At 41.9% G+C, this 23166-nt stretch overlaps 2 protein-coding genes across 6 annotated transcripts in view; both read right to left on the bottom strand.

Moving 5' to 3' along the window:
- CHAF1B (chromatin assembly factor 1 subunit B) overlaps positions 1 to 10324 on the bottom strand; it is a 94086-nt gene extending 83762 nt beyond the window's left edge. Inside the window, exons 1-2 of one of the 5 annotated variants that reach the window (XM_020995978.2) lie at positions 1323 to 4718; positions 601 to 759 (exon numbers count right to left, since the gene is read on the bottom strand). In XM_020995978.2, coding sequence (XP_020851637.1) covers positions 601 to 726 — 126 coding nt within the window. In that variant the 5' untranslated portion in view covers positions 727 to 759; positions 1323 to 4718. Of the gene's footprint in view, positions 1 to 600; positions 763 to 1322; positions 4719 to 10127 lie in introns of those variants that run through there. The other 4 variants (XM_020995979.2, XM_020995977.2, XM_020995974.2 and 1 more) reach the window with 4 other exon arrangements.
- Positions 10325 to 20573: 10249 nt separating this feature from the next.
- The window catches only part of MORC3 (MORC family CW-type zinc finger 3), an 80369-nt gene continuing 77776 nt past the window's right edge, over positions 20574 to 23166 (bottom strand). The window contains exon 17 of the mRNA XM_020995973.2: positions 20574 to 22131. Within this exon, the coding sequence (XP_020851632.1) occupies positions 21978 to 22131 (154 nt within the window). The 3' untranslated portion in view covers positions 20574 to 21977. The remainder of the gene's footprint in view (positions 22132 to 23166) is intronic.

Below are 23166 nucleotides of genomic sequence, written 5' to 3' on the forward strand. Positions count from 1 at the left end.
TTTTTAAATCTGATTTGATGAGATGAGGAAACTAAGCCTCAGAGAGGTCAAATGAATTGTCCATAGCCACACACAATCACACACACACACACACACACACACAGTCAGAGACATGATTTGAAGTCAGGTCTTTCTGATTTCAAGTCCAACACTCTATCTGCTTTATCACACTTTAACTATTTACTTTCTCCCTAAAACAACTTAGTCCCCTAATGAACAAACTGAAATATGACTGAAAACTTTAAAATAACCTGTACCAAGTTAACTACTGCTAGACTGCAACTGAAAAAAAATGCAACCTTGTTTTTCTTTCAAATTCTGTGGGTCGGTCCATTTTGAGCCATATAAATATATAGATTGGAAAAGACTTTATGGATCATCTAGTAAGACCCTTTCATTTTACAGAGGAATCTGGGACCAGAACTCAGGATCTCCTGACTTCCCAGTCAAGGCTCTTTCCATAGATCAAGAAGGGCTCCCTAATCTGAGACTCCTACATCATTTTTTTTTGGCCATCATCAGATTTAAGATTCCAGCTAAAAGTGGAGTCTATAATTTGCCCTTTTCTTTTTTATTTTTTTCTGCAAGTGTTGAACTTACCCGCACAGCTGTGTCTACTCCCGAAGAAGCCAATCTATGAATTTTCCCATCGGGCCCATGCTGGAAGTCCAGGCTGTACACCGGTTCTTTGTTGTGCCACGCTATTTCACAAGTGATGACCTTCATTCTCTTAGACCCTCAGGTTCTGGGCAGCGGGTTCTGCTTATAATGACAGAGACCCCCGAGGGGCATCGTCACCTGCACAGGTTTTAAGACAAGGCACGCCCAGGTACACTGTCATCCCGGCCCAGAGAGGGGACGGGGCCCCTGACAATGCCGGGGCTTTCACTCTAATGCCCCCAGCACAGGGCCACGAGACGCACGGTCCGGACGGACCCCCTCGGCCCTCTCCTCCTCCCGCCCCCCACCCGCGGGGCCGGAGGGGGCGGAGACCGGAAGAGGAGAAGGGGCAGGGGGCCCATCCCAGGGAGCTGAGCCGCGAGTCTGCAGAGGAAGAGAGGAGGAAACTAAGGGAAGACCGCCGCTTCTCCCGGGGAATCTGCAGTCGGGAGGAGGGAGTCTCGCTGATTCCGCAAGCAAACCGCAACCCCGGCTCTCCCCCGAGGGGTTCCTGGCCAGGTGCAGCCAGTCGGCCTTTGCGCCTTGCGGGGCGGGAGTACCCTCCTCCCGCCAACTCCCCCATGCAGTCCTCCCAGGTTGGGAGAAGCGGAACCCAAATCCACCCATCCCCGAACCCACCACCCGCCCGCAGCGCTGCATACATTTCACACCGCTCTTCTCCGCTCTCCGGGTCTCAGCCCTGCCTGGAGCGGAGCTGGGAAGGCAGAGAAAGGACGGTGCGGCGGACCCAGGACGGGAAGCTCCTTCACTGCAGCCGCCGCCGCCGCCGGGTTTCCCGCGCTCGCGCCGGTGGCCCCGCCCCCTCGCGCTGCGAGTGGCGGGAGTGGAGGGGCGTGTTCTACGAAAGGGGCGGGGTCTTGGGCGGGGCGGGCCTCGCACCACCCACCTCCCTCTGACCCGGCTTGAGCCGCGTGGTCCGGAGCCGCCGCCGCGGTCCTCCTACCCCCTTGGGCTGCTTCCTAAAGTCATCTGTCCGAAATTGATGAAAATTTAAGCTCTGTTAGATGAACAGTGCAGATACTGGCGTTTGGGACCTTAGGAGATTGAAACCCAGACTGCTTTGTCCGGTGTCGTCACGGTGCAAATTAATGTGGTCCTTGGAAAAGAGCATGGAGGCTGTGGCTCCTGGGAAGCCAGCTTCTCATCCGTGAAAAAGCGCTTCCAGCTGTGAACCTGCTCCTGCCCTCCCGGTCACAAGGCAGAGCACCTAACCGCACGTCTGGAGGCTTTTTCTCCTGTTCTTCACTCCACCCGCTCTCCCCCATAGGAGAAAGCACAAATGGCGGGAAGGACGAAAAAAGGTAAGCCTTCCTTGGGGAGAAGACGATGGAGCTGGGCTTTAAAGGAAGTGAAATAGGCGGGGGTGAAGAGCCTTCCAGGCATGTGCTAGCCGCCGGGGAGGGAGGGTATGCTCGGGTGGTGGGACGGCTGAGCTGGAACGTGCAGGGGGAGAGGTCCGGAAAGGCAGGACGGCCTGGGTTGAGGGGACTTCCACCTCCCCGTCTGCAGCAGATTTCTGGACAAGGGTTGCACCGTCTGTCCTGGGCTTTAACTGTTCTGACAGCTAGATAGAGGACTGACTGGAAGCAAGAGGACAAATAACTTCTGAAATTGCCCAGGTGAGATCATTTTCACCTATCCTTTTCAAGTCTTACATTTGGCAGATGGGCCTCTCCAAAATGAGTGATTTTGGGGTAACTTGAGTGTCTCCACTAGGGAAAAGAATTCAGGAAAACTCAAGAGACTCTGGTGTCCAAATGGGATTTAGAAAAGCCCACCAAGGCCTCAGGAAGGCTGTAGACGGGAAGTTTTGTGTGCTTACACATTTTTATTCGTGTTGAAGTGGTGGCATGTCAGCTCCAAAGATGGATTCTCAGCTTTCTCCTTTTGACTTTGTTACAGATCCTCGTTGGTGGGAGTCGGGGGTGGGAGGACTTGAGGGGTGGAGGGTAGAGCCAGGGGAAGCAAGGATGAGGCAGGAAGGAGGGAAAGAGGAAGTTGCTGGACAAGCAAGGTATCATCTGTTAACTCGGATTCTAGATTTACACTTTGAGATTTCTAAGCATTGTGATGATTAGCCTTTCCCCAAAAGGTTTAGTTAAAAAGGTGTGAATTCAAGATGCTATATAACAATTTTAATCCAAATAGACAGTAATCAGTCATTCTATGAATTTATCACTGGGGAGACCTCAGCTGTTTTTGAAAGGAAAAATAGAAGAGACAGAGGCTATTAGAACTAAACAAATCTCAGCCTTTGACAGGATGGAAACTTTGGTTTTGATTTCTTGGGTCACACAGCTACTAAGTGTTATGAGTCTGAGGTCACATATGAACTCAGGTGCTCCTGAATCCAAGGCCGGTGCTCCATCCACTGCGCCACCTAGCTGCCCCCTGGTTTGGATGTCTTAAGAAAACTCACCTCTGCCCAGATGGTCATGAGTTAAAGCAAAGAACAAAGATGCCAGTTTTTGTTCATGGCTTAAATTTCTGACAACTCAGTTCTCCTGTGCAGTTCTGTCTTTAAATCCTACGGCATACAGTAGGAGCATTAAACAGGTCCTTTTGTTCAATACTGGAGCAGTCATTTCTCTCTTCTCCAACTCCTTCCCTCATATTAAGAACATCAACATACTAACACTCCTTCAAACACCCCAACCTCCCAGTTCTTTAACTTAGTCGTTTCCTGTGGCATACCCCTCCAATCAAATTCAGCTATACACGTAGTCATTTTGTTGTTGTTCAGTATTTCAATTGTGTCCAACTTTCCGTGACCCCATTTGGGTGTTTTCTTGACAAAGATACAGCAGTAGTTTGCTATTTCCTTCTCTAGCTCATTTTACAGATGAGGAAACAGGCAAACAGGGTTCAGTGTCACACAGCTAGTAAGTGTCTGAGGCCAGATTTGACCTGAAGAAGATGGGCTTCCTGACTAGGGCCAGCACTCTATCTACTATGGCAAGTAGTTGTCCACAGGCATACCCTCAACCCAAATCTAATAGCCTTTTCTCAGTCTTCATCCTTCTTAACCATATTGGAGCCCCTGACAAGCAGTATGTCTTCTGTCTAGGTTTTAGTGACACTGCTCTTGGTTTTCCTACCTCTCTGACCATTCCTCTCAGTCTTTTCCTGGATCTTCATCTGCTAACCCTAAGAGTCCCCCAACACTCTTTCTTGGGCCCTCCTCTCTCCATATTCTATTTCTTTTTATGTAATTTTTTTTTCTGTCACCAAAAATCCACCTCTCCATCCTAGATATTCCCAAATGAGAAATAACAAAATCCTCACTACAGACTTGTGTGGTCAAGGAAAACAAATTTCCTAATTGGCTATCTATCCCTCCCCCCCTCCAAAAAACAAAGTCTCATTCTACATTCCTCTCTATCAAGAAATGGATAGCATGTTTCATCTTAAGTCCTCTAGAATCATGGTTGATCATTACACTGATCAGAGTTCCTAAATCTTTCAAAGTTACTTCTTTATTATACTGTCATTGTTTTCCTGGCTTTGTTCACTCTGCATCAGTTCATACAACTCTTCCCCAGTTTCTCTGAAACGATCTCCATCATTTCTCACAGCACAATAGTATTCTACCACATACCATAACTTGTTCAAGTATTCTCCATTTGATAGGGAGCCCTTCAGTTTCCAATTCTGTGCCACAACAAATAGTTATAAATATTTTTGTACAACCTTAAGAGTTTATTTAACTTAGAATTACTCGTTCCTCTAATCTACTTTTCCTCTTATTCACTTTTCTGTTTCTGTTTAATGAAATGTATTTCTGTGTCTTAACTCTGTGTGTATGTGTATATGTAAATGTTCTTCTCTCCTTTGACCAATTCAAAAAGGTAGTATTATAATTAAATATTTAAATCTGTCACTAGCCTCTTATGCTTACTGCATAGGTTCTCATTCCCTTCACTGGCTTTTAAAAAAATTATATTTTTGAATTCTGAGTTTCAAATTCTGTCCTTCCTTCCAATCCCTTCCCTACCTATCAAGAAAATAAGCAATATGATATCAATTATACAAGACTTTCACTCATTTTTTTAAAAATATGTTATTTTATGGTATACTTGTATTCAAATGAAATCTTTTTAAATTGTGACTATGAAATTCTTTTCAAGATATTGAAAAATGAAATTACATGTTTGAGTGATGGTATTTTCAAGTCTTAGCATTTACTATCATTCTCTATCACAGTTTTTTTTGTTTAAAAGCCTTAGTGTTTTCTCTTAGAGAAAGTGTCTCCCTTTCTTATTAATGCATCTTAACAGGTAAATTTGTTTTAGAAGTGAGAAAGTGAACTTTTGTGTCTCCTATTGCTTTCATTTAATTTTAGAACATTTTTATCCTATTGCTTTTATTTATTTGTTTGTTTGTTTTTAGGCAGTTGGGGTTAAGTGACTTGCCCAGGGTCACACAGCTAGTAAGTGTCAAGTGATTGGTCTGAGGCCAGATTTGAACCCAGGTTCTCCTGATTTCAGGGCCAGTACTTTATCCACTGCGCCACCTAGCTGCCCCTATCCTATTGCTTTTAAAGAAAATCAGACTATGTAAATAAACTTTGAATCTGCCATTTGTACATGGTCAAAGAATAGTTCTGCAAATATGGAATATTTTTGTGAAATATATAATAACATAACCTTTAAGGCCTATATAAATACTAACTCTTATTTTTATTACAACTAGTCCCCTTAATTATTCATATTCTTTGGCATATTAGTTACTAAAGCATTCAATAGTCATTATTTATAGGTAGTAGTTCAGAAAATCACTTAAATATAAAAAAGCATAATATTGGTATAGTAAGGTTGAGTCTGTCTTGGAATATTGGACATGGAAAGGTTCAGTTGAAAACTGATTGCAGAAATAGGGGTGTTTAGCTTGAAGAGGAGACTTGTGGTGGTTATAACAGTCTTTAAATTTTGGAAAGACTGTCATATGGAATATGACTTGTTCTACTTGACATGAGGCAAAACTAGGGAGCAATCAGGGGAAATTGCAAAGAGGTAGATATGAATTTTATTTGAAAGGAAAATTTAGAACAATTAGAGCTATCTAAATGTGGAATGGGCTGTTTCATGAGGTAATACAGTCTCCTTCCCTAGAGATCTTTAAGCAAAGGTTGAAAAATCTGGTAGACTGTTGAAAGGATTTTTTTGGTTTTGTTTTGTTCTGGCTAGGCAATGGGGTTAAGTGACTTGCCCAGGATCACACAGTTAATAAGTGTTATGTGTCTGAGGCTGGATTTGAACTCAGGTCCTCCTGAATCCAGGGCCAGTGTGCTATCCACTGTGCCAGTTAGCTGCCCCTGTTGAAAGGATTCTTATTCAGACACATGTTGGACTGAATGGCTTTTGACATCTCTTCTGTCTCTGAGATTCTGAAAAGCTTTGTATTTGGACCCATGGATTGGGTTGAAGTTTAAAAGGATTATTCAGAAGGTGATTATTAGATAAGGGAAAAACTGAGATTAGGCTGTTTCCCGAGGTGCTTCTGCCAGGGAGACAGAATGTCTAATAATTGTTGATAGGAATAGATTATCAAGTGGCTACACCCTCCAGATAAACAGAGGCCTGAGAAAGACCTTACTTTAGAAAGGTCAAGATCATCCACTGCAGTCTGGGCTATCACCAGTTATCTTGATTTTTGTCTTGCCCCTGGACTCCCATGACTCTAGAGTGAGACTTAACACCTCTGCCTCACTTAAATCCAGTTCCGTGCTCTTTGAAAGCAAAGGACAAATAACAATTGCGTTTGGATAAGCTTCTATTTTCACACCTTCCTCTCCCTTACTCTGTGCAGTGTATTCCTCTTCCCCTTCCTTTTGATGTTTCTTTTAAGATCATCAAAACATAATGGAACTACTGCCAGTCTTCTAACTATATTCCCTCTCTGAGCCCCTAGATGACAGAGTCCAGAGGGAACACATGTATCTTCTTCTCTTATTAGAATGTACACAGTTTATCATCCTTGTTCAGTCCTTTGTCATTGTTCATTTGTTTACCTTTGTTTCTCTTGTCCCCTGTTTGCACTGCAAAATATCTTTGCAGCTCTGGTATTTTCATTAGAAATGCTTTAAAGTCCTCTATTTCATGAAAGGTCTATTTTTTTTTTTTACCCCATAGAGATTATACTGAAGTTTTTCTGGGTAATTTATTCTTGGCTATATATCCATATTCTTTCATATTCCAAGAACTCTGCATTTTATGGAGATGACTGTTAAATCCAGCGAATCCTGATTGTGGCTCCTCAGTATTTGAAATCTTTCTTTCTGGCTGCTAGTGGTAATTTTTTTCTTTCACCTGGAAGCTCCAGATTTTTACTATAATGGTTCTGGGAGTTGTCAATATGAGTGTTTTTTTTTTTCAGGAGGTGACTGGTTAATTCTGTCCACTTTTGCTCTCTGGTTTGAAGAGATCTAGGAAGTTTTCTTTTAAGATTTCTTGAAATTTGATGTCTAAGTTTATTTTTTTTAGGGATGGGATGGAGGGGTACAGCATTCAGGTAGTCAAGGATTCTTAAAATTTTCTCTCTTCAATCTGTTTTCCAGGGTTTTTTTTTGTTTTTGGTTTTGGTTTTTGCTGTAAAAAATTTTTCTCCATCTTTCTTTCAATAATTTCACTTGATTCTCTTATTTTATTTGGTCCATTTTCAGGGAGTTTGTGACTTTGGGTAGGTTTTCTATATCTTGTGCCATGCTATTAATTCCCTTTCCATTTCTTTCATAGTTCTCATTCCTTTCTCAATTTTTTTTCCCTGTAGTGTTCTTAGAACTAAACAAACAAAGAAAAAAACAAAGAACTCATGCTTCATCTCTTCATTGAATTCTAGGTGAATTTGTGCCCAGGCTATGTTTTTGAGTCTTAGCTTGTCACTGGAGTCACTCTCTCTCTCTCTCTTTTTTTTTATCATGGCTTTCAGGCAGTCCAATAATTTTAAAATTATCTCTCCTGGATCTATTTTCCAGGTCAGTTTTTCCAATGAGATATTTCACATTTTCTAATTTTTTTTCATTCATTTGGTTTTGTTTTATAATTTCTTGATTTCTCAGTCATTAGCTTACATTTGCTCAATTCTGATTTTTAAGGAATTATTTTCTTCAGTGAGTTTTTGTACCTCCTTTTCCATCTGATTGATTCTATTTTTTAAGGCATTCTTCTCCTTATTGGTTTTTTGGACCTCTTTTGCCATGTGGTCTAGTCTATTTTTTTAAGGTGTTATTTTCTTCAGTATTTTTGGGGGTCTCCTTTGGCAAGCTGTTGACTCATTTTTCATGATTTTATTGCATCTCTCTCATTTCTCTTCCCAGTTTTTCCTCTACTTCTCTTCATTTTCAAAATCCTTTCTGAACTCTTCCATGGCCTGAGACCAATTCATATTTTTTTTGGAGGCTGACTTTATTGTTTTCTTCTGATTGTTTTGATCTTCCTTGTCAGCAAAGTAAGTTTCTATAATCTGAGTTTTTTTCTCCACTGTTTGCTCATCTTCCCAGCCAATTACTTGACTTTTTTTTAACTCTTTGCTCTGTTTCCAGTGTAGAGGGTGTACTGTCCCAAGCTTCAGGGGGTTTGTGCAGGTGTTTTCAGAGATACTTCTGTAAGTTTTCAGTTCTTCCAAGGTGGTATGATCTAAGGAGAGGTGTTTACTCTTCTCCTGGCCTGTGCTCTGGTCTCTGAGTGACCACAAGCATTCTTTTCTGCCCTGGCACTGTGAGGAGGGTTCTCTCTCCACTAGCTCTGCTACACTAGTGCTCCTCCTCACCCTAAGACTGCAACCCAGATCCAAGTGTGAGAGATGATCTCTCAGAAGTGAAGCCTCCTCAGGGAGTTGTTTCTTGCTCTGTTGAAACATTTGCAGTCAGTTGACCTTGTGAAGAAATATGCCTTGCAGCACATCCTGTACTGGTACTAGGCCTCCCCCTCTTCCCAAACTTGTTTTTAGGCATATAGCAGGGAAAAGTAGCACCCTTCCCCTTCTTAAATTGCTTACTGTTGCAAAAACTTCCTGCCTGTTCTCATCTCCAGGCAAGTTTGTGAAACTGTCTTTGTTCTCTGTTGCTGGGGTAGATTGCCACGAATAAGATTGTACCCTCAGAGCTTGCACCAGTGAGCCCTGAGGAAGGGGGCTAGGGAGGAGGGGGTTGCAGTTAGGATCTATATAATCTGCTGAGCTGAACACACTTCCTCTGTCTTTGGTCAGGGCCATCACAGGGGAAATATGACAGAACTCAGGGAGATCATTGTTCAAGGAATTAGAAACACAGTACCAAGGAGCCAGAACTTAAATAAAGTACAGGAAGTACATCAAGAAAGAGAGGAGGCCCCTTCGGTGTTCTTAGACAGACTAAAAGAGACTATGAGAAAGTTCTTGGGCCTCAGTCTAGAGGACCCTGCAGCTCAAAGCATTCTCCGGGTTTATTTTGTGACTAATTCATGGCCCAATATTAATAAAAGCTGCAAAAGATAGAAGGATGGCAGAACAAACCCATGGAAGAACTTTTGGGAGTAGCCCAGAAAGCATATGAAGAAGAGACGGGACAAGCATTCCCAGATTATGTTACAAACCTTGAAACAACAGGAGGAACAGACCAAGCTTATGCTACAGACAGTTCAGACTGTGGCAGGAACAGTAAAGAAGAACCCAGGAAACCAGGGTTTGGGTTTTCAGGGAAGAGGGAGAGGGTGGGGACAATCCTCTGGATGGCGCCCCAGACCCCACCCAGGAATGGGACAAGGGAAAGGGGCTGGCCCGAGGACCCCACTTAGTTGTTGGGAATATGTTCAGGAGGGTCATTTAAAATGAGATTGCCCCAACTGAGTAAGGATGAGAAAGTTTTCTCCCATATGGAAATGGAAGATCAGTGTTCACAGATCAAACCCTCCCCGAACCCTTGATAAATTTGAGGGTGAGGCCATTAGGGGAAGAGGTTGTGTTTTTAATTGATACTAGGGCTACAAGATCTTCAATAACAGCCATGCCAAAAGGAACAAAACTGGGGAAAGAGACATTACTGATCTCAGGAGTAAAGAGACAGAACTTTTCTGTACCTGTTAGTGAAATCTTAGAACTTGAATATGGTAAAACTAAGGTACTAGGAAAACTTCTGCTAATTCCTGAGGCAGGGGTTAATTTGTTAAGAAGAGATCTTATAACCAAGTTATCTATCCAACTGGTCCTTCAGATTATCCCTAAGGGAATATTAGTATTAAAAGAGGAGGAGAATAAGATTGAATCCCAAGTCTGGGCTCAACGCCAGAACCAGGGCGGGGTTAATATTACTCCCGTAAAAGTTAGACTCAAAGATCTGAATGAGGTAATCCAAGTCAAACAATATTCCCTATCCCTGGAAGGGAGAAAGGGACTTAAACCAGTAATACAGGGACTGATAGGGGATGGGTTGCTGGAGCCTTGTTGTTCTCGCCAAAATACTCCAATATTACCTGTGAGGAAAGGAGATGGCTCTTATAGGTTGCTTCAAGACTGGAGAGAAATTGGGGCAGCTAGGTGGCGCAGTGGAGAGAGCACCAGCCCCGAAGTCAGGAGGACCCGAGTTCAAATTCAGACTCAGACTTTGAAACACTTGACACATACTAGCTGTGTGACCCTGGGCAAGTCACTTAACCCCAATTGCCTAAAAAAAAAAAAAGACGAGAGAAATCAATAAGATCGTCCTCCCCTCATATCCTGTGGTGCCAGATCCCTATACCCTCCTAGGAAAAATCTCTTATGATAGTGAGTGATTTAGTATAGTGGATCTGAAACATGCCTTTTGGGCCTGTCCCCTTGACCCAGAAAGCAGAGATCTGTTAGCCTTTGAGTGGGAGGATCCAGACACATGGAGAAAACAACAACTCCAGGGGAGCGTCCTCCCACAAGGGTACACTGAGTCACCAAACTTGGGGAGTATCCTGGAAAAATTTAGGACCCCACCCTTCGCTACCATTCTCCATATGTAGATGATCTGTTAATTGCAAGGGAAAAGAGAAGCACAGTCAGTAATGCTACTATTGAGCTTTTGAATTATCTCGGAAGCTTGGGCTTGTGAGTATCTAAGAGTAAATTGCAGTTTTGTTGAAAAGGAAGTCAAATACCTGGGGAACTGAATCAGTAAAGTGGGTAAGAAATTAGACCCCGATAGGATCTCGAGAATTCTACAAACTCCTCTGTCCCTAACAAAATGGGAACTTAGAAAATGTTTAGGTGTGGTTGGGTTTTGTAGAAATTGGATTGATTCATATGCAGTATTAACTAAGCCATTGTACAGTCATCTATTAGAAGAGAGGCTGGATCTTATCCAATGGGATTCAGAAGGACAAGAGAATTTCCAGAAGTTAAAGACAGTCTTGATGTCCTTCCTCATTAGATAAGCCTTTCCATTTATTCTTAAACAGTGAAAAGGGTGTGGCCCTCAAAGTTCTACCCCAAGTAAGAGAAGGGCAGAGGAGATCAGTGGCCTTCCTATCAAAACTCCTAGATCCTGTAGCCCAGGGATGGCCCACTTGTATTCAAGCCTTTGCTGCCACTGCAATTATGGTTAAAGAAAGCAGAAAGTTGACATTTGGAGAGGGCTTGATAGTGAGTGTCCCTCACCAGGCCAGCCTGTCCAGAATCAGAGAGCAGGCAGGTGGTTGACACACTCACGAATTCTTAAATATGAGGCCATCCTCATAGAGAAGGATGACTTGGTATTAGCACAAGACCCTAACCTCAACCCAGCCTCTTTCTTGTCAGCCTTGCTGAACCAGGAGCAAGAAGAGGTGGAACATTGTTGTATGGAAGTGATAGATTATCAGACCAAAATTAGAGAAGACCTGCAAGAGTCTCCCATTCCTGGGGCAGTTAATTTGTTTATAGACGGCTCCTCCAGGGTGGTGGAGGGACAGAGACAGAATGGATATGCTGTTGTGGAAGGTGATAGAACAGCCTTGGTAGAAGCAGCTAAGCTGCCAAAAACTTGGTTGGCTGTGAATTGTACGCCTTGAACCAAGCTTTAAAACTTTTAGGAGGAAAAAGAGGAAATATATATATATATATATATATACAGACTCCAGATATACTTGGGGAGTGGTACATGCATTTGGAAAAATTTGGGAAGAAAGGGGTATGATAAACAGTAAGGGAAAAGAATTGATTCATGTCACCCTTCTCTCTCAGGTTCTGGAAAACTTATAGTTGCCTGAAGACATAGTTGTGGTCCATGTAAATGGACATCAGTCGGGGTACTCTTTTGAGGCCAGAGGAAATTGACTAGCTGATGTAAAAGCAAAGCGGGCAGATGAAGGAGAGTATGGAACAAGGGAGAATCGGATATTAGTTTTAATTTCTGACCTTCCTCCAAATCTTGGCCCACCTAGCCTATCTGAGGGTGAGAAGAAAATGGCCCAGAATCTAGGAGCCATACAGAATGCCGAAGGGAAGTGGTTCCTACCAGACGGGAGAAAGGTGATCAGTAAGGCCAGTATGAGGCGGGTTTTACAAAACCTACAACAGGGGAGTCACTGGGATGTCCAAAACCTGTGTGATACAATCTTGACCCAATTTGTGTCTCCTGGGATCTATATCTTAGCCCATCAGATGGTGGATGGCTGTATTATTTGTCGAAGGACAAATAAGACTGCCCAACGCTGAGCACCAGGAGGAGGGAGACCTCCAGGTATTCAACCATTTCAAAGCATCCAGGTGGACTTTACTGAGCTACTCCCTGTCGGAAGACTCAAATACCTCCTCGTGGTAGTAGATCACCTAACCTCTTGAGTGGCAGCCTACCCCACGGCACAGGCCTCTGCTTCAGTGGTAGGATGATTTTGGAACAAATCATCCCCAGATACGATCTGATGGAGAGAATAGGTTCGGATCAGGGAATGCACTTTACTTCAAAAATCCTCCAGTCTATTATGACCACCCTCAAGATATCTTGGGACTTCCATACTCCCTGGCAGCCCCCATCCTCAGGCAAGGTAGAAAGGATGAATCAAGAAATTAAGAGGCAGCTAACCAAATTAGCCTTAGAAACTCACCTTCCATGGACCAAATGTCTTCCTTTAGCCTTGTTAAGGATTAGAACTAAACCCTGGAGGGATACTGGACTGAACCCATATGAACTTTTATACGGGCACCCCCTATCCAACTACTCTGACTGATATCCCCACCATTCCTAATAAGGACAAATTTCTGAGAGAGTATGTACAATCTTTGGCCAGATCTTTACTTTCATTATAGAAAAAGGGGTTGATTGCCCAGACCCCACTTCTGGGATTTCCTGTTCACTGATACCAACCTGGTGACTGGGTACTGATCCGGACCTGGAAGGAGAAGCTCACTCCATCCTGGGAGGGGCCTTTTCAAGTCTTATTGACCTCTGACACCCCACAGTCTGAACCAAGGAACGTGGTCGGATACATCATATCCGGCTCAAAGGACCAGTAACTCCTCCCGCAGAGTGGACAGCTGACTCTGTAGACACTGAGGGCTTGAAGGGGCCAAGGATACACCTCAGACAAGGGCCGCCCACAGGCTGGACACATGAACCCTGATCTGTCCCTACCTATGTTAATCCCAACCTTTCTGTTGCTTATTCTAGTCGTGGGTATTTTTGCTTGTGGCTCCGTTCCTCTGCATAGCCCCCTTACTTGCAATAATAGTGTGACACCATGGGGGACCCCTTAAGGCTCTTACTCCTCCAGTTTGTCTTAGTCTCCCTTTTATGGTCAGCCCCCATACCAACTATCTTATCTTGGGAAGGGGAACAGAATAGCTTTGAAAGACTAGTGGCAGCCATAGCCAACACTTTCAATCTCACCAACTGTAGGATATGTGGGGGGGCCTCGCAATGAGAATCTTGGCCCTGGGTCCCAGTGCCTTTGAAACCTGAGTGGCTTCTCAGCAACAGGTCTCAAGTACACAATGGACTGGCTTTTGGGCTACATATGAGGAACATCAATGGCCTCTTGCAGAATCAGTCCAGGGCAAGTATTGCTTAAAACAAACAGGACAGGGGAAAAATTTGGGGACCAGCGAATGTAGCTGGACTTATAGAATGGAACCGGGCATGGTGAAATATAACTGTTCAGCACATGTCCAATACAGCAATGGGACTTGGACCCGTTGTACCAACACTTCAGGTTCCACCCAGTCCTGTTCCCTGAAGCTCCGACTGGACAAGGATGAGGCAAATCAAAGTCGGTGGGACTTGCTGGCCATGGCAGAGTGCCAAAGGAAAAATCAATCCCATGGGATGATTTCGGTCCCTTACAGTCGCTGGGGATGGGATAATGGCTCTTATTTTGGGTATTTTAGCAAATTCTGGAGTACCAGTAACCAAACTTGAATTAACAACTCCTCCTTAGAAAAATGTAGTTGGAGAAAGGAGCAGCAGTTATGGAGGTGCCAGTATAAGGAAGGGCTTATGCTAGACGGTGGCACCTTTGTCACCTTCAACCAGACTTGCATGCCCTGCCTTAGGAGAGGGCCCTTGGGCTATCAAGACCAGCAGTACTATCTCTTGTAGCTCCAAATGCTCCATAATCTTTCTGGGAAATAAGGCACATCCCACCTTAAAGGGACATTATTGGGTCTGTGGGCTTAATGCTTAAACCCACCTCCCAGTGAACTGGACCGGGATCTGCTACATAGGTCTAATCAGACCCAAATTCTTTTTCCTGCCAGGTCAAGAGGGAGATCACTTAGCGATAAAACTGTATGATCAAAGAGGACCATAGATACATCCATTACTAGTACAGGGGATGCTAATGGATGGGGTGATACTTGGCTACCTGAAATGATCATTAAAGAATATGGACCAGCAACATGGGTGCAGGATGGGAATTGGGGATATAGAATTCCTATCTACATGTTAAATAGGATTATCCACCTCCAAGCTGTGATCTAGATCATCACAAATCTAGACAGCTAGAGCCCTACACTTATTGGCAGATAAATGACTCAAAGCCGAGAGGCTATTTTGCAGCATAGGTTAGTGTTAAACTACCTCTTGGCAGAAAAGGGAGGAGTATGTGGGAAGCTAAACTTGTCCACATGCTGTATGAAAATTGATGATAATGGAAAAATTGTAAAGGCTATAGCAGGTAATATCAGAAAAATTGCACACGTTCCAGTACAGACTTGGAAGTCTCCTTTTAATTCCTCCTGGTGGTCCTGGTTTGGGGAGAGCTTGTGGAAACAAATTTTGTGGGTTTTGCTCATTGCCATTAGTAGTGTAATTCTCCTTCCAATGTGCCTCCCAGGTCTGATGCAGTTGATAACCTGAGTGATACAGGACTCGTTGTCCAAAATGATTAGAGGGAAAAGCTGAGGGGTCCCTTGGACTGATGGTCTTAAAGAGTCAGGGGTGGACCCCAGTCGACCCTAAAGATCGAAATGAGCCTGAAGGCAGAGAAGACTTTGATGGAAGAAGCATATCAAGAATGGTGTGAGGAGTCTTCAAAGGATAAAAGAGGAGAGATTGTAAGAGATGATCCCTCAGAAGTGAAGCCTCCTCAGAGAGTTGTTTCTTGCTGTGCTGAAACATTTGCAGTCACTTGACTGTGTGAAAAAATAAGCCTTGCAACACATCCTGTACTGTACTAGGCCTCCCCCTCTTCCCAAACTTGTTTTTAGGCACATAGCAGGGAAAAGTATCACCCCTCCCCCTCTTAAACTGCTTACTCTTGCAAAAACTTCCTGCCTGTTCTCTTCTCCTGGCAAGTTTGTGAAACTGTCTTTGTTCTCTGTTGCTGGGGTAGATTGCCTCGAATAAGATTGTACTCTCAGAGCTTGCACCAGTGAGCCCTGAGGAAGGGGGCTAGGGAGGAGGGGGTTGCAGTTAGGCTCTATATAATCTGCTGAGCTGAACACACTTCCATTGTCTTTGGTCAGGGCTATCTTTTGGGTGCTCTGAGGGAGCCCTTTCTCAAGAAAGCCAGTAAACAAACTGTTCTTTTTGCTAATATCTCCAAGTGTCTGATTTATTGGTAAGGGTCTTCGTACCCCACACACAAGTATGGGCAAAACAACAGAATCCTGCCTCAGTGCCAGCAAAGAGATCCCTGTAATCTCCTGATCTGTTGTTCGATCCTCTTACTGTCTGTGGGCTGCTCTAGAAGCAGGCGCTGCCATCACTACTGCCCTTGGGGCTACACTGTGCTCCTCTCACCCCCAGGTCCAACAGACCTTTCCCACTGACCTTCTAAGTTGTATTTAGTGTTTGTGGGTTGAGAAGTCTGGAAACCGCCATAGCTGCCCATGATTCAGTCCCCTAAGGCCTACTCCAGGTTTGCCGGGGCCCTGTCTTTGCCGATGCTACCCACACTAGAGTGTGCTCCTCTCCCACCCTGCCGCAATGGACCTTTCCCATAGAGGTTGTCTCGGGCTGGAAATTTGTCTCACTGCCTTTCTGTGGGTTTTACTGCTGCAGAGTTTGAGGGTCATGTTTTCACAAGTATTTGGAGGGGTCTTATTCCACCATCTTGGCTCCACCCTGTGGAGTTGTCCTCTTCTGTTGGTGTACCAAGCATCCTTCTCATTATAATAGCTTTTCATGGCTGGATTTTTCTTTGGTTGTTCATTCTTCCAGCATACTAACTTCAGACTTTTCATTAAGGCCAGGTTCTGCACACTTCTACAGAAAGTGTCTAGGCTGGATCTGCTGCTACTTTCTCGGAGGGAAGGCTCAGGCTGGGGACCCACAAGCTTTTAGTGCTACCAGTGTGGTCTGATCCAGGGCAGTTTGATTTTTGCCCCCTGCTCAGAGATCAGCAAGTTTATGACTTGGGTTGGGATCTGAACACCAGGCCTGTGGCCTTGCCCCAGTTGGAGTCTCAGTAGATTGCTGCTGGATTGGCCACTACTATCAGCCAGATGGAAAGTGTTGCTGTTTCAGAGTGACAGACTATAAGCTTCCTTTTGGTGTGAGATTCCTTTCCTAGTAATTCCTCTATAGGATTCAGACTGAGCTAAAAGGGTCCAATCCACATAGTTGCTCCCTGCTTCTGACTGTGTTCTTTGCTCAGTACACATCCTAGGAACCACTCCTCGCCCTGGAATGTCATTCCTCCATTAAAATCTCCTCTTCAGACTGTACTTGATCTATTATCTAGAACCAGGTAGGGGGTAGTTCCCACTTGGCACCTGTCCTTGCACCCTTTAGGCCCCTCTATGCTGGATTCTGGGACCTGTTCTTGCTGTGGTGCATAGCCAACTCCTGTGGTGGAATACTTTGCTCTCCAGTGTCCACATACCTGTCTTTCCCTATGCAAACCTTGGTAACTTTTTTTTTTTTCATTTCCAAATCAGGGATTCAGTATGGTCCATTTTCTAGATTAGGCAGCTGTACTTCTTGCTACTCTGGCATCTGGACTCCTCTATACTATTTCCTTCGATGATTTCATCACCTTCTGTAAACTGAATTATCATCTCTAGATGTTTCTCATCTATTTGTCCAGTTCTTTACCTCCCTCACCTGACCTCCAGTCTAGTCTCCAACTATCTATTGCACATCTTGGGCATTTTAAAGCCAACCTATCCAAAACTGAAATCATTATCTTTTCCCCAAAACCCTCTCCTTTTCTTAACTTCCCAATTATCAATGGTACCTCTATCCTCTCAAGTCACCCAAGATAGGAACTTTGTTTTATCATCCTCAATTCGTCACCTGCTCTCACCCTCCATAATTCAATCAGTTGCCAAGTCCTGCCATTTCTATCTTCTTAACATCTTTCATATATGCTCCCTTCTCTGACGCTGCCAATACCCTGGTGCAATTCCTCATAACCTAGACTACTGAAATAACTTGTTGGTAGGTCTCCTTGCTTTAAGACTCTCCTTACTCCAGTCCATCCTCCACTCTGCAGTAAAATTGATATTCCTAAGAGTAGTCTGCCCATGTCAGTCTCCATTCAACAAAATCCAATGGCTCCCTACATTTCCAGAATAAAAATAAAATCCTGTTTGACATTCAAAGCCTTTCAGACTTTGGTCCCTTCATACACCTTACTCCCCTCCTCCATGTACTCTGCAATCTAGTGACACTTGCCTCCCTCCATACAATTCCCCATCACCTAACTGAGCATTTCACCCTGTACCTGGAATTCTCTCCTGCTTCATTTTCTACCTCTGGACTTTCCTGGCTTCCTTCACATCTCTCTAATATCCCAACTTCTGCACGAAATCTTTCCCAGCCCTCCTTAAATCTCAGTGCCTTTCATCTGAGATTATCTGCAATTTATCCTGTATGTATTTTGCTTGTAAATAATCATCTGTGTATCTTCTCCCCCATGAGACTGGGAGGTCCTTAAAAGAAAAGAACTGGTTTTTGTCTTTCTTTCTTTATATCCCCAGTGCTTAGCATAGTGCCTGGGACATAGAAGGCACTTAATGTTTCTCAACTTGACTGTGCAATGTTTGAGTATGTGATGTATAAGCATTGAAAGGTAAATTTGGACCTGGCTATTTTGTTTCCCTTTTTAAAAAATATACATATATATTTTATTTATTTATTTCATTAAATATTTTCCAATTAAAAAAATTAACATTCATTTCTTAAAATTCTGAATTCCAAATTCTCTCTGTCCCACCCACCACTCCTCCACCCATTAGAAGGCAAACAATATGATATCAATTATACATGAAGTCATGCAGAGCATTTCCATGTTAGCCATGTTGCAAAAGAAAACAAGGAATGAAGTATGCTTCAATCTGCACTCAGAGCTCATCAGTTCTCTCTCTGGAAATGGATAGCATTTTTCAACACGGGTCCTTTGGAATTGTCTTGGATCATTGTCTTGATCAGAGTAGCTAAGTCTTTCATGGTTTATCATCCTTACGATACTGGAGTTACAGTGTACAATGTTTCTTGATTCTGCTCACTTCACATCAGTTCATATACGTCGTCTTAGATTTTCCTGAAACCATTCTGCTCATTATTCTATCACAATCATATACCACAGCTTTTTCAGCCATTCCCCAATTAATGAGCATTCCCTCAGTTTCCAGTTCTTTTTTGGGCCTGGTTATTAAGGAATTTAAATGCCAAACAGGAATTTGTATTTGATCTTAGAGGTCACAGAAGTTTCTGAAGCCCATTAAGCACGAGAATGATATAGTCAGACTTAGGCTTTAGGAATGTTATTTTGGCAGCTTTGTGGAGAATAGATTTGAAAGAGGAAAAGAGATAATGAACTAGGTTAATGACCCTCTGAGTTAACCTGGTTTATTATCTCTCTTTCTCTGTAGAACTGGTAAGACTTGGCAACACAATGGATATGTAGTAGTGTAAGAAAGGCAACAAGAATAAGCCTGAAATTGTGAATTTGGGAAGTATACTAGTATCCTTTTTCTTTAAAGCCTAAATTTGCTTCTTTGTAACTTCCACCCATTATTCCTAATTCTGACCTCTAAAGCCAAAAAGATTAAGTCTGATATATCCTTCAGATACTTGAAAACACCTAATGTCTCCTCCCCGTACACGTCTCAATGGCCCCCTAAATTCTATTTTCTAGGCTCAATATCTCTAGTGCCCATGATCCTAAGGCCCTTTTCACCATCCTTGTTGCCTTCTTCTCAAAGATGTGCTTTGAGAAAATATGGCTACAGTGAATAGAGCACTGGCCCTGAAGTGGATAGAGCACCGGCCCTGAAGTCAGGAGGACCTGAGTTCAAATCTGGCCTCAGACCAAACACTTGATTCATACTAGCTGTGTGACCCTGGGCAAGTCACTTAATCCCAATTGCCAAAAAAAAAGAAAAGAAAAGAAATGAACACTACCCTACATATGAGACCAACATATAGAAGGACTATCATCTTCCCAGTGCTGGACATCATGCTAGATTAAAGTGACATTAGCTTTTTTGATTTGGAATAGTATTTGTGATTATCTGTGGGCAAGGTGGAAGGCTACATTTGTAAATGATAATCAATTAAAAAGGTACCTCCCACAATATTTTCCTCATAAGACCTATTACCAATGTTGTTGAAGGCACCACTAAGATTACAATGATCACTCATTTGATAGTGCTGGAAGCTATGTTGTAAATATGGCCCATTCACAGACACAAATTCATTGTAGTGAAGCAATAGTGTCTCTTAAAGAAGTCAAATCCTACCAAGAACCATTTTCCAGTAAGATACACCAACAAATGTCAGCTCTGACAATAACAACAGTTAGCATTACTTTTTTTCCTTTTTCAGGGAAGGGAGCTAAGGGGGAGACAACTGGGGTTAAGTGACTTGCCTAGGATCACACAGCTAGTAAGTGTCTGAGGCCAAATTTGAACTCAGGTCCTCCTGACTCCAGGGCTAGTGTTCTAGCCACTGAGCAATCTACTTGCACCAGCTGGCATTCTATGGTGCCTACCATATGCCAGGCACTACTAGTATTTTGTACTAAAGCACTTTACAAATATTACCCCATTTGATCCTCACAGTAACCCTGGGAGGTAGGTGTTATTATTATCCTCATTTTACAGTTGAGGAAACTGAGGCAACAAGTTAAGTAATTTGCCTGGAGTCACAAAGCTAGTAGGTATCTGAGGCTGAATTTGGAATTGGGACTTCCTGGCTCCAATTTTACCAAACTAATTCCAGGAAGAACACAAATCATAGCCTAGATGAATAACCATTAGGTTGGCTATGAGATCTCAAACTGCTTCTCTGAGGGTTTGGTTTGGTTTTCCTGCTCACTTACTACTGTATTGCTGAAGTTTCTGAGCAGCCTCACTGTGTAGGTATCCTGTCTTAATAGACACTCAGAAGGCTAGATACAGAGGGCATCTAGTATATGATATCCTTGGAAAACCAGCCATGAACTGATCCAATCTTTCACCCCCTTAACCAGTTTCAATTAAGTCACTGGGAAGCTCAAAGTTAAGATAAGATCACTTCTAAGAGTGTCTGAAGTTAGCCATTATGTAGTTTATTAAAAGCTTTAAAAAAAATTTGACCAGTTACAAGTTTGACAGAAAACCTTTTTATACAAAAAATACTTTTAATCACTTTTTGATTTAACCAGGTAATAACCAAATCTTATTTACTTGCTGCCTTTTGGGGGGTGGGGTGGGGGGAGGGGATGTTTTATGTACTGTAAAAATTTTAATATCTTAATATGATCTACATATATTTTATGCATACCTTATAAAAGTATCCTATACAAGTACTGAATTGTTCAAGAAAAAAATAAAATAAATAATAAATGATTTGAAAAAAATCCCACATTTTAATTGAGAAAAATATGGTTCTGAATTGTTTATATACATACATATACTGTCACATGTAATAGAAACAGCCATCTGTTAGAAATCCCACCAAAATGCAGCAAATACTATAGCAATAGTTCCAATTTAACCAAAAAATGATGAATATTTAAGTTGGTAACATAGCTAAGAATGCAGTATTGCTAAAGAGATCACCCAGCAAAGTTAAGACGTTTCCTAAAATAGGCTGCCCAGAAAACTTCAAAAAATTAAAAATAAACAGAAAGTCACACTCATTTTTCACAGGAAGACAAAAATGAGTTTCATGATGTTTATTAAACATTTGATATAGTCAACCCTCTTATTTTCTGATACTTAAGCTCAACTGTCCATATTTTTACAAAAGAAAAAAAAAAGCAAAACACTTCTGTAAGTTAACATGATTGGCAATCTCTGCAGGAAAAAATCCTAGTACTCAAATTAAAATAGGACCGAAGTGAGGAAAACCTATATAACCACTATTATTGCTACCTTGTTTTAAAGAATGTTCAATTTCAAAGATAGGAAATCATCTAAAAGAAATCTAACAGCATTTACTAAAGATGGTTCACAAAGCAGGCACTAATCTCAGTCATGAATAGGTAGATTAAAGTAAAAATTCCCAAAGATTCTTTATGTAAGAAAGCTAAAGGAAAACTCTCCATTTAAATTGTGGCATAATCCTCATTTTAAGAAAAAAAATATAATTTGCAGGACTGGAAAGATTGCACAAAGGTCTGAGGTGATCAGAAAAGCTCTTAGTGAAAACACCTAAGTCCCCAGCATCATCATAAAAAATATATGCAGACTTAATTATAAATACATTTATATTTGTAATACAATTTCTGGCTAAAGATCAACACCTTTCAGCATTTTTAGAAGTTATGACAAAGTATCCACAGCATTTGTGGAAATATTTGAGTGCATAGAATATGTATTTTTTTCAGTAGGCATACATAGTACTTTAGTTTATTACCTTCTGTACCTTTAAAAAAGAAGACTATTGCCTACATCTTAAGAACTATACAACAGAAATACTGAGAAAATTATTTCACAGAAAATATATTTTATGTACTACTGATTTCATGCATTTGTTCAACAACCTGTCCTAAAATTTCATCAACTACATCGATATCGTAATTTACTTGCTGTAGATCTAGATCAGGCATAATCGAAGCCAGCAGCTGGCCCACATTAATTCGAAGGGATCGAAGTTTGAGGCTGCAAACACAGATATAAAGCATATAAATATATAAATCTTATTAACACTGGAGCGTAAGACTAAAGTGAAATATTAAAATGTACATTGTATATTTAATTACATCAGTATCAAAAAATAAAATTTAAAACAAAAACTAAACTTTCATAAAGTTATAGTAAACAAATGAGGAAAGGGAAAGCTTCATTTAAAAATTTGGAGGATCAAACGTAATGCCAGTTACATTTGAGTTTAGCACAAATATAAGCACTTAGCAACTATAAGAAACAAGGGTTCTTATGTTTGATTTTTCAAACACTAATAAAGAGAACACAATATTGTAGGTCTAGAGAAAATCTTAACTTATACAGATTAAATGGTTATTTGCATTACAAAGTGTTCCTTTCAACAGTAAGACAACTTGTAGGAAAAACACTGAATTAGACACCTGGGTTCTAAGTCCCGTTCTGTCACTGGCTGGTCTTTTTAATATCTCTAGGCCTCAGTTTCCTCCTCCATAAGATGGAGGTAGACTAGATGATCTCTAAGATCTTTTTCAGCTCTATATGTGTAACTGGCATTTATGTAGTACCACATTAAAGTTCACAGTAATCTAGATTAGAGAGGAGGCATTTTACAGAGGAAGAAACTGAGGGCAGGAAAGTTAAGTACATTATCTAATTAGATTCTCACAACAATCCTGCTGCAAGGTCCCATAGGTACCAACAGCAGGATTTGAATCAAGATGCCCTGACTTCAGAGCCAATGTACTTTCCAGTATACTAATAATTACAAAAATCCTATTGCACGACTAAAGAATTACACTTTTCTTATCTTGCAAAAAAAAAAATTCCTTTTTAAAAACTGAACAGTTTTAATAATAATTCCTTCTTAGTACTTCATATGTTCAAATATCTCTACAAAGAAAATTCTGTAATAGGAATGCAACACATTTGGGTCACTGCAAGAAAAGTGTAAACCTTAGAGTACTACATAAATGTGTTATTGTTATTGAAAATGTAGATAGATGTGGCTATGAGAAAATTATGAAAATTAGA

This window comes from Phascolarctos cinereus, unplaced genomic scaffold (genome assembly GCF_003287225.1).
Source record: "Phascolarctos cinereus isolate Bilbo 61053 unplaced genomic scaffold, phaCin_HiC Scaffold_726;HRSCAF=1367, whole genome shotgun sequence".
NCBI lineage: Eukaryota > Metazoa > Chordata > Mammalia > Diprotodontia > Phascolarctidae > Phascolarctos > Phascolarctos cinereus.